Genomic DNA, 11,843 nt, shown 5'->3' with positions numbered 1-11,843 from the left:
AATTTAATACAGACGGAGAGAAAAGCTCAAATGAGAATTGAACAGTTTTGTACTACAGCACGGTCTGGGGTCTAGACACAAATTATCTGATTCATAACAAAAGTGCAATGTGATCAATTATGGAATAAATTTTGTCAGTTGAAAATTTTTTTTAAAACAAAAAAAATATTTGATCGAAATTAAATCAAGTGTACTCATAATCTGATTCTCATTTGACTTTTTGGTTTCAGGTTTAGCACAGACATGACAGGTGGGCGGGGCTTCTGTGGGTGCATTCTTATTGACAGCTGAGCTTGACTTAAACTGTTGGTTTTGATGCTCAAGAGTTTTTCTAAAAAGCCTCGCTCAATTCAATGCAGCCCGGCCTTCAACACTGCCCTCTGGTGGACGCCTGTAAGAAGTCATTTGTAAAATGTGATTTGCATTTGAGGATCAACAAGAAAAACAGAATATTCAGTTTTACTTTTTTTTTTGCTAATGAAAAAATATTTACAAATAAATTTATTAATAAATTTGTATTTATGGATCAAAACATGAATAAACCAGTGATTGTCTATCACCCTCTGTGCTTTTGAGAACATTAAGTCCCTGTTTTCACGTACACAGGTATTTTTAAAAACACTTTTGACTTTTACACACAAATGGCAAATTCACCTCTGGAAAATAATCTTTCTAAAAACTCCGGCTCGAGTGGAGATTCTGGAGAACTAGTTTGGTGTTTGTGTGTAAAGTGAAAGAAATGGAGTTAGGAGCTGATGTTCTAAAAGTGTGACCAGTGTTTTCCTTTTGCTCTTGATGATGATGATGATGATGATGTCGTCCTTCTGACGTGATCCGGCTCCACCAGTCCTGTCTCGGGACTTTGATCCACGTCTCTTTGGATTTGTGAGCGGGATGTGGGAGTGAGCTGAGAGTTTGTCTTCTTCCTCCTTCTCCGACACTCTTCTCTTCTCCTCCTCAGCTCACAGATGTAAAGTGTGATGAGACAATTCTCCAGCTGCTGCTTCACAATTATCATCAGAACCACTGCGGGAAAAGTTTGGACTGTGTTTGTGTTCGTGGAGGAACGACAAACCCAGACGACAAAAAAGCCTGGAGCAGCTGAAGTGTGTGTTTTCTTCACAGAGACGTAAATCCATTGGCGTCTCTGTCCAATCAGAACCTTCCCCACCCCCAGACACTCTATCTACCTTAAATAAAAAACATTTAACCAGTTTAATGCAGAAACAACAATTCAGAATTCCAAACTATTTAATTCAGAACAATTAATTTGGAATTTAAATAACATGTAAACGTGGCCGGTGTGATGTCTTTGTGGGGCTCGCTGAAACAGAACTCTACATTCTGTTTCATTTTCAACACGTTTGTTGACTTTTCTCCACTAATTTCTTCTTGATTTGTGTGAAACTCTTATTTATATTTACAGCAGGTTTGATCAGAACAAATGAGAGAATCGTCAAAACTTGTCACAGACACTTTAATGTTCAGATCTGGATTTAGGGAGAAACTGTTGAAGTCAAAAGTCCAGGATGGAGCGGAGCGAGTTCAGACCGACTGGTGAAGGTCAGAGTGAGGAGCAGCAGCAGCAGAACAGAACTCTGAGTCTGAACATGAACCCGAGACGCCAACAGATCTTTTTCACCATGTCCAGAAGTGTCCCGCTCTAAGTCCGCAGAACTTCAGTTAAATGTTTTTCTCTGTCTAATTGTGTGTGTAAATTAGGGTGACCATATTTCCGTTTGTGAAAACCCGGACACCTGGGGGGGAGGGGATTTTTTGTGTGCAATTTTGCATGTTTTTTTGTTTTTGTTTTTTTTTAACAGCGTATGAATGTGTATTGTGTATTACAGGCGGGTAGTAATTACACACGGGTGGGTCAGGACTAAACCAGGTCTAAACCAGGTCTAAACCAGGACTAATCTTAAAACTTAAGAGAGAGAACGCCGAGCAGTTTGTCCACAAAGCGCGATCGGGCAATTGCCGCTTTTAACGCACGTGAGGTGCAGAGCTGAGCCGGTCCTTTCTCCTGCGGTCACCTCCAAGCCCGTCCCGACAGTGAGTCCTGTTTCAGTTCTGGTTTAGTCCTGGTTTAGTCGTCCTCTTCAGTCCTGGAATCAATCCTGGGTTAGTCCTGGTTTACTCTCGGTTCAGTCCGTGTCGTAGGCAGAGCAAAAGTTTGATATAATCTCGGGTTAACGGGCAGGTGCGGTCCTGTACTGGCGGGTGCGGTGTTGTACTGGGGGTCTCCAAAAATTGATCCGTGCGGGACTCTGCACTGTTGGGCTCCATTACGGAATAAATGAATCTTCAGTTCGTTACATAAAGAAGGAGGAAAATAACACAAGGACGACAGCAGCAACAAGTTTTAAGAAGGAAGTAAAAAGGGTTGCACCTGTCCTGTGTGAGAAAAGTGTATAAAGTGTGTGGTGAGGGGTTTTACTGCCTTAACACAGATAGAATAATTGTAAAATATAAAGTTGACTACTTCGCGGATTTCACCTATCGCCTGTTATTTTTAGAATGGAACTCCGCGATAAACGAGGGACACTGTACTCTCACCTCACAACCTGTGCACATGGACTCACACTTGTCCTGACCGAGATGGAAAACAGAGAATTTCTTGTACAAGTCATTGTTAAATGCACTTTTGTGCTTCGGTGTGTTGCAGACTGACCGACTGTTTGTGTCTCGCTCCTTCTGAGTCACAGAGAACTAAGAGAGACGCTCAGTTTAATGCCCCCAATGAACGGTACTGAAAACCCGGACATTTGCATCACTTAAAAAAAAAACCCCGGATGCCCCGGACATGACGCAAAATACGGACATGTCCGGGGAAAAACGGACGTTTGGTCACCCTACTGTAAATGTGTGAGTAAATGTGTGTGTAAATGTGTGTCGTATTCTTCAGCAGCTTCATAAATCTTCAACCCACAAACTTCACAAAGGAGAAACATTCTAACATGAAGAATTTATCCACAACTATCAAGAGAAAAAAGAACAAAACTTAAAGGAAACAACGAGCCACATTAGTCACACAACAAACTCAATTCATGTTCTGGTCCTGGAGACTCAAACTGCACAAATCTCTCCAACTATCCAAATATCTACATCATCAAATCCATTTTTAATTTAAATTGTAGAATCAGTCTGAGTGAACAAGTTCCTTCTGTTTTCTTCATGACCATAACGTTAGTTTTACTACACTGAAAATAAAAAAAAAGATAAGTTAAAATGACTTAAATTAAGAACATTTGACTTTAATCGAGTCGATTCAACTTGACAAGTCAAATGATCCACCAATGGAACAAGGGAGTTTTTTTTTAAATTCAAACAACATTCAATTTTGTTTCTTATTTTAAGTGCAAAAAGTTGTTTTTCTTATTTTAAGTGCAGTAAGATGTATTTTCACGTTTTAAATAAAAAAGTTTTGCTCTACTGGCAGATCATTTTCAGATTCATCAGTCGGTTTCACTTTGTAGAAACTGTGTGACAGGATGTGACAGGCATTAGGAGTCGTTCACTCAACAGTAGGTGAGTACTTTTTTTATTTAATCAGTCGCTGCTGTTTGGTCGTGAAGTTTGTAATGCTCCAAATCCCGTAGGAAGAAGAACAATAACATCTTTCCCCGAGATCAAATTCACCAAACATTCTCTTTGTTCCGGCTTTAAATCCTCGATCTCGGGAATCGTCGACAACACAAAATGTCTAACTCTTCTCTGATTGGTTGGTCGACAACTTCCGAGGGTTTTGCGAACCATCTAGTCCAGGGCTGTCAAACATACGGCCCGGGGGCTGGATCCAGCCCTCCAAGACCTTTAATCTGGCCTTCATCTGATTTTCTACTAAAATATTTGAATGATATTTTCTATTAAAATATTGGTAATTTTCTGCAGTGCTTATCACAGCAGTGTCTCTGTACGTGGCCCCTCCCACCAGAGCAGCACAAATGAAGACTTGTCTCTTTCCAAACGCTCTTAAAGGACGATCGTTTTGACTGTTGACCTTGACACCCTCATCAGAAAAATGTCCAACATGAGAAAAGTGGAGCTGAGTGCAGGATTTTACAACATAAATGAACTTATTCCTATTTACATACAAGTTCATGTTAAAACATTGTGTTGAAATTGCATTTTTCTTAAAGTTTCAGGTTGTTCATAATATTATAATATTTTGTAAAAGAAAGAGTTCATCAATTCAAAAAGATTTCTGTAATAGATTTGAATTTCTCTGCACAAATATTTGAACTTATTGTTATTTTTGGGGTTTATATGACATGAGTTTTCTGATCCGGACACTTTGGGATCAAAGTTGGTTGGATACGGCCCCCGGACCAAAATGAGTTTGACACCCCTGATTTAATGTATTTTGATTCCTGACTGAGTCACTGGAGAGAAATGAAACCGAGTGGAGACACAAGGTGGCACCAGACTGACTTAGATCATTTAACTCGTCAGGTGAAATTTACTCAGCTCATGATAAAACTTTCTTAATTCAAGTCGTCTTAACTTGGCTCGATTTTGTTTTGACATGTCATTGTCATTGTTCTTTAAGTTTTGTTCTTTCTTCTCTTGATAGTTGTGGATAAATTCTTCATGTTAGAATATTTATCCTTTGTGGAGTTTGTTGGTTGAAGATTTGGTGATGGGGCAGATTTATGAACACACATTTACACACACATTTACACAGAAAAACATTAACCTAAAGTTCCGCAAAACCTCCAGCTGTTGTGAAAAAGGTGAATCGGAGCGGGTTTAGGAGCTTTGAGGATTTAAACATTTTTAAAAGTTTATTTTGTGAAAATAGAAAAGACTCCAACAAAATCGGACCTCTGTGAAAGCCGGATGCCCCGTCAGAACACGAGCAGCACTGCTGCAGTACCCGGACCGGCCACCAGAGGGGGAGGAGCCTCGCACTCACAAAACGTCCGGTCGTGGTTTTACTCAAACCTCTGGACTCGTCTCAGTCCTGACCGGCTCCTCCTGCTCGAAGGTTTGGTCTGCAGAGTCCTGTCCCGGGTTCGTCCGCTCAGGGTCCTGGTCCTGGTCCTGGTCCTGGTCCGGTCCTTGGGTCAGAGGGCGGAGCTGGTCTGGACTCAGCTTCCTGGTTTCTGCGATGAGCCGCTTGACGCCAACCATCCACTGGCTCACCTCGGTCACGTGATCCACCATCAGAGAGCGGTGAGCCTCGTCTGCCGAGTCCCACAGACCGGACCTGAGATCTGAGGACCACAGACAGTCAGACGCCCTCCCCGAGCGTCAGATGCCCTCCCCGAGCGTCAGATGCCCTCCCCGAGCGTCAGACGCCCTCCCCGTGTGTCAGATTGTGTCAGATGAACTCCCTGACCTGTGGTGAGACTCTTCATCCTCCTCTTCACCGCTGCGCTCAAACGGCCGCTGCTCCAGGACGTCTCCAGGAGCTGCAGCCTCTTCGCCACGTCTCCACAGACCTGCACCTGAAACGACAGCGCCCACCGTGAATCCTCCGCGCCGCCCGACCCTCCTCAGACACCCCGACCCTCCTCTGCACCGCCTGACCCTCCTCTGACCCTCGGTCTCTCGTCTGCGCCGCCCGACCCTCCTCTGACCCTCGGTCTCTCGTCTGCGCCGCTCGACCCTCCTCTGACCCTCCACTGACCCTCCTCTGACCCTCCTCCGCGCCGCCCGACTCATGAAAACTTAACAGAACGCTGCACTTGTGCAAAAGAAAGACTAAAATTCCACGAGTTTTTTCAAAATTTTCATTGAATTTACATGACATTTTCAGTTTCTGTGACTTTTCCAGGATTTCCAGGACCGTGGGAACCCTGTACTCTTTATATATTTATATATTTTCTTTGAGTCTTACGCTGGTGGTTCCGCGACACGCCTCCAGGGCCGCGTTCAGCACTGACATCACTTCCTCCACATCGGGCTCGCGCTCTGATTGGACAGAATCACTCTGAGCTCTGATTGGACCAGAGGTGGGGGGCGGGACCACGGGGCAGCCTATGGGAGGAGGAGCAACTGAAAAAACAAAAACAAACAAAACAAAAAACAAAAAAACGATGTAAAAGTTGTTTTCTGTGTCTGAATATCTCACCCAGCTCCTCCCCCTTTTACCTGGACTGAAGGGGGGCAGGGCTACAGCCCGTCTGGGTGGAGTCAGAGCGGAGGTGGGAGGGGTCATGGGCGGGGTCATGGGAGGGGTTCCTGAACCTGTGGACCAATCAGAGAGCAGATCAGAGTCACATGTGGGTAAATGTTTCATGTTTTTGTAAATCCTCGTTGGTTTGGTGAGAGTTTAACTTCAGCAAAAAAAATTAAAAAAAAAAACTCACTTTCAGGACAAACAAAATCTGTGATATTTTATGTTTTGTTTTTTTTACTCAAAATGATGATCGTGTTATGAACATAAACATAAAGCACAGAACACATGAACCAGAACTAAACCAGGATTAAACCAGGACTAAACCAGGACTAAACCAGGACCAAACCAGGATTAAACCAGGATTAAACCAGGACTGAATCAGGACTAGGCCAGGACTAGACCAGGACTAGACCAGGACTAAAGTCAGATCCAGTAAAGTTCAGTCCCGGTTCAGTCCCGGTTTAGTCCCGGTTCAGTCCCGGTTTAGTCCCGGTTCAGTCCCGGTTTAGTCCCGGTTTAGTCCCGGTTTAGTCCTGGTCCAGTCCCGGTTCAGTCCCGGTTCAGTTCTTGTTCTGACCTGCAGGGGGAGCTCTTCGAGTCAGCAGGTTCCTGTTCGTTCCTCGTGAAGTTTGGAGTCCGTAAGAAAACTGAGGCGGATCGTTCCAGCCGCGCTCCTGATTCCCTGAAGACGACAAACGAGAACGTCAACAAGAACCTCCCCTGACCCTCTGACCTTCTCCTCCTCTTTTTTTTCAGTTTTTTTTTTTTCACAACAAATTTGCATTCACAGCTCCACACACTGTACATATAAGAGACAAAATATAAATTAAAACAAACAAAACTGAACGCACAATTCATCAACAGAGCTTTTCCAAAACACAACAACAGTCTATACAAGGTTTATATAAAGATTTCTACAGTGTTCAAGTGTTTAAAGTTATTGAGCCCAATATTTTACAAACCAAAATCTCTACCAGAAATTTCTTTCTTCCTCCTTCTTCTTCTTTTTCTTATTCTTATTATTCTTATTATTATTATATACAGTGTTGGGGAGTAACAGATTACAAGTACCAGAGTAATTTAATTAAGTAATCAGAGTACAAATGATGAGTAACTGTATTCAGTTACTGTTTCAGTGAGTGGTAATTGGATTACAGTTACTTTGTTGAAATAAATGGATTACAGGGCAGGATTTTCCTGTTTTCACATTTTGGGCTAAACCAGGACTAAACCAGGACTAAACCAGGTCTACACCAGGTCTACACCAGGACTAAATCATGCTGTGTGGACGTGTTTCCTCGTCTTCTATCAATAATATTTTTAATTTGGTTCAGTAAAGTCTGGGCTTTTTATTTTCTTTTATCAGACAAAACATCTTATGTGAAGATTTCCTCGTCTTTGCTTCTTTACAGCAAATCAAATAATCCAAAGTATTCAGATTACGTTATTCACTTTAAGTAATTTAATGGACTCTGTTACAAACTACATTTTGGTGTATGTAATCTGTAATCTGTAGGGGATTACATTTTAAAAGTAACCTTCCCAACACTGAAAAAAAAAAATATATATATATATATATGTATATATATATATATATATATATATATATATATTTCTTTTTTTTTTCCCCCCGTTTATGGTCGTACAAACTAATAATGATGTCAACAAAGTGACAAAAGTTTATCGTTTATGATCATGCGAAATAAACAACAATGAGAATGAAAGAATGTGAGGACATTTTGTTTTTCGTTTATGGTCGTACAAACTGATACGAACAATAACGAAGGCACAAATTGTTTATCATTGTACAAAATAAAAGTTAATGTTAAAGAAAATTTTAAAGAAGTCGTCCTCCTCTGACCCTCTCCTCCTCCTTTCCTTTCCTTTCCTCGCCTCCTTTACTCTGCTCCTCCTCTTCTCCTCTTCTCTTCCTCCTCTACTCCTCTTCTTCTTTTCTCCTCTCTTCTCCTTCTCTGCTCTTCCTCTCCTCTGTTCCTCTTCTCCTCCTTTTCTTTGCTCCTCCTCTTCCCCTCCTCTTCTTCCTCTGCTCCGCAGCTCCTTTCCTCTGCTCTTCCTCCTCTTCTTTCTTCTCTGCTTATCCTCCTCTTCTCTGTTCCTCTTCTCCTTCTCCTTGTCTTCTTCTTTTCTCCTCTTCCCCTTTCTCCTCCTCTGCTTCTCCTCTTGTCCTCTCTTCTCCTCCTCTGCTCTTCCTCCTCTTTCTCTCCTCTGTTCCTCTTCTCCTCCTTTTCTTTGCTCCTCCTCCTCTCCTCCTCTTCCTCCTTTCCTCTGCTCTTCCTCCTCTTCTTCCTTCTTCTTTCCTTTGCTCCTCCTCTGCTGTTCCTCCTCCTCCTTCTCCTCTCCTCCTCCTCCTCCTCCTCTTCTTCTCCTCTTCTTCTTTTCTCCTCTTCTCCTCTCCCCTTCCTCTCCTCCTCGATGTTTGATCCAGACTTTTTGACAAGTAATTTTCCAATAATGATCCAAAAACTAAAACTAACTTGTTGTTGTTATTTTACAGCTTTGATTTTGAGGCGTAGTATCTGAGATAAAAACCTGCGGCCGATTGAGAGAGAAGCTCATTTCGTATGTTAAAATTTTCAGAACGAGCTTTAAAACTTTCACAGTTTGTCAGAAAACCAAAGTCAAATTTGATCTGAATGAGTTATGAACCGGGATCCGTTTTGACGCGTGTCACTTTCATTATAGCGCACATTTCCGGTCAAACTCGGGCTTTAAACAGGATAAATATTAATAATCTTACGTAATATTCTGTGAAGATGATTTTCGTAAAAACTCACCTGGTTTAATGAACAAATCCTCCGCGTTTGAGTCCATCACAGAAACGAGCCTGAAGCAGACGGAACAGCGCAGGGAAACCGGAGAACCTCTCAGAAACCGCTAAAAAAAACACGATCTAACGTAAAATAGCGTAACGTGAAGTTTGCATCGGCGCAAATCTAAAAATCCTAAAGTTTAAAGCGCTGTCGGACAGAAAAGGCTCATGTTTAAACCAGGAACAGACACAGTGAACGAAGAGCAGCAAAAAAAAGTCAACACACAACTTCCGGGAGGACTTTCACATACACACAAAAAAAACACAATTCAGGATTCGAATTGCCGAATTTATTTTGTTAGGATTTATAATGAGAAACTATTCGGGGAAAAAAATATTAATTAATGTACGTCTTTAAATATATAACGTAAAAATATAACAAGAATGCAAAAACTAAGAACGTTTTGGTTTTATTTTGAAAGCGCAAAGGTCTCGCTTCCTCTCACCTGCCTGATTCAGCACTTCCGGGACACGTGGAGCAGCGTGTGTCACGTGACAAACAACAATAACAATAATAATAATAATATAAAGCACTTTTAAAAACAAGATTTAAAAAAAAACTATATAAAAAGCATGAATAATAGCAAATAATCAAATAAATTATATATAAAAATATATATATAATAAAATAATAATTAATAATAATAACAATAATAATAATAATAAATAAAACTGTGATTGGAAGGCCAACCATCTTATTATTTGACCAACTGAAACATAAGAAACTACTACAACTTTTTTTTTGTTAAAATAATGCTAAATGTATCATAAAAATCAGTTTCTTAGGTGTAAATCTCCCTGAGTTTGTTTTAAAACTCTCCATTTGCTGTGATTTTAAGCAGATTTTTCAACTTTTCTCCACAAAGTCACCCAACCTTTACTGAACACGTTCACAATAACTCCTTTGTTCAATTGTAATTCGTAAAAAAATAATGTCTAAGACGCTAATGATAATAATAATAATAATAATAATAATAGTAATAATAATAATAATAATAATAATAATAATAGTAATAATAATATTAGTGGCGAGGGCCAATAAAACACTTTTAAAAACAAGATTTACAAAAAAATACCAAATATATATACAGAACCCGTAAGACCAACCTGTGCACTGCCTGGATTGATTACAAGAAAGCCTACGACTCAATGCCACACACATGGATCACTGAGTGCTTGAAGCTGTACAATATCAACAGGACTCTAAGGGCGTTCATTGCGAACTCGATGCGGTTGTGGAAAACCACCCTTGAAGCCAAGGGGAAGCCACTTGCACATGTGTCCATCAAATGTGGCATATACCAAGGAGACTCACTGTCCCCACTACTGTTCTGCATAGGCCTGAACCCTCTCAGCCAAATAATCGACCGCACTGGCTATGGATACCGACTCAGAAACGGGGCCACCATCAGTCAGCTCCTCTACATGGATGACATAAAGCTGTACGCTAAGAGTGAGCGAGACATCGACTCACTGATCCACACCACAAGGATCTACAGTACAGACATTGGGATGTCATTCGGGCTTGAGAAATGTAGCAGGATGGTGACAAAGAGAGGGAAGGTAGTCCACACAGAGGGGGTGTCACTCCCAGAGGGAACAATAGCAGACGTTGAGGACAGTTACAAGTACCTTGGTATCCCACAAGCAAATGGCAACCTCGAAGAGGCAACAAGGAAAGCGGCTACGGCCAAATACCTGCAAAGAGTGAGGCAAGTCCTTAGAAGCCAGCTCAATGGCAAGAACAAGGTGCAGGCAATCAACAGCTACGCCCTGCCAGTGATCAGATACCCTGCAGGGATTGTAAGCTGGCCAAAGGAAGAGATACAGACCACAGATGTTAAGACACGAAAGCTCCTGACCATGCATGGAGGGTTCCATCCCAAATCCAGCACCCTGAGACTGTACGCAGGCCGGAAGGATGGAGGCTGAGGACTAGTGAGTGTGGGAACCACTGTCCAGGATGAAACATCCAAGCTCCTTGAGTACATCAAGGACAAGGCCCCGGAAGATGAGGTGCTCAGAGAATGTCTCAGACAGTGGGGTCCAGAGGAAGAGGTGCTGGAGGGACCATCATGGCAGGACAAACCCCTACATGGGGCGTACCACTGGAACATAACTGAAGTGGCTGATATCAAGAAATCCTACCAATGGCTTGAGAGGGCTGGTCTGAAGGACAGCACAGAGGCACTGATCCTGGCTGCTCAGGAGCAGGACCTGGGCACTCGAGCAATAGAGGCCCAGATCTACCACACCAGACAAGACCCACGGTGTAGACTGTGCAAAGAGGCTCCTGAGACAGTCCAGCACATAACTGCAGGGTGTAAGATGCTGGCAGGGAAAGCATACATGGAGCGACATAACCAAGTTGCGGGCATAGTGTACAGAAACATCTGTGCAGAGTACGGGCTGGAGACCCCAGGATCAAGGTGGGAAACACCTCCAAAGGTTGTGGAGAATGACCGAGCCAAGATCCTGTGGGACTTCCAGATACAGACTGACAGAATGGTGATGGCGAACCAACCAGACATAGTGGTGGTGGATAAGAAACAGAGCAGAGCCGTGGTGGTTGACATCGCAATACCAAGCGATGGTAATATCAGGAAAAAGGAACACGAGAAGCTAGAGAAATACCAGGGGCTCAAGGAAGAGCTGGAGAGAGCCTGGAAAGTAAAGGCATCAGTGGTGCCTGTGGTGATCGGACACTCGGGGCTGTAACCCCCAAACTGGAAGAGAGGCTACAACAGATACCGGGAAAAACAATGGACATCTCAGTCCAGAAAAGTGCAGTACTGGGAACAGCAAAGATACTGCGCAGAACTCTCAAGCTCCCAGGCCTCTGGTAGAGGACCCGAGCTGAATGAGGGTGAGAGACCTACCACCGTG

At 42.5% G+C, this 11,843-nt stretch overlaps 1 protein-coding gene across 1 annotated transcript; it reads right to left on the bottom strand.

Annotated features, from left to right (window-relative positions):
* Positions 1–1,201: 1,201 nt before the first annotated feature.
* On the bottom strand, positions 1,202–9,184 carry sra1 (steroid receptor RNA activator 1). Its single transcript, XM_020941138.2, has 6 exons — positions 8,923–9,184; positions 6,705–6,809; positions 6,100–6,195; positions 5,846–6,003; positions 5,345–5,453; positions 1,202–5,219 (listed from the first exon to the last, which is right to left on the bottom strand). The coding sequence occupies exons 1-6, from the start codon at positions 8,957–8,959 to the stop codon at positions 4,942–4,944; spliced, it is 783 nt and encodes a 260-aa protein (XP_020796797.2). The 5' UTR covers positions 8,960–9,184; the 3' UTR covers positions 1,202–4,941.
* Between the last annotated feature and the right edge of the window lie 2,659 nt (positions 9,185–11,843).

Source organism: Boleophthalmus pectinirostris, unplaced genomic scaffold (assembly GCF_026225935.1).
Source record: "Boleophthalmus pectinirostris isolate CB_2022bp ecotype Guang Dong unplaced genomic scaffold, ASM2622593v1 HiC_scaffold_12, whole genome shotgun sequence".
Classification (NCBI taxonomy): domain Eukaryota; kingdom Metazoa; phylum Chordata; class Actinopteri; order Gobiiformes; family Gobiidae; genus Boleophthalmus; species Boleophthalmus pectinirostris.
The sequence above is the reverse complement of the archived record's forward strand: the minus strand, read 5'-3'. Positions and strand labels throughout refer to the sequence as shown.

Bases quoted from the DNA above. Each gene is read 5' to 3' on its own strand.
- sra1 (XM_020941138.2), bottom strand. From the start codon at position 8,959: ATGGACTCAAACGCGGAGGATTTGTTCATTAAACCAG. The intron at 6,004-6,099 runs GTAAAAGGGGGA...TTGTTTTTTCAG, and splicing joins CCTGCCCCCCTTCAGTCCAG to TTGCTCCTCCTCCCATAGGC. The intron at 5,454-5,845 runs GTAAGACTCAAA...CTGTCGTTTCAG, and splicing joins CGTGTCGCGGAACCACCAGC to GTGCAGGTCTGTGGAGACGT.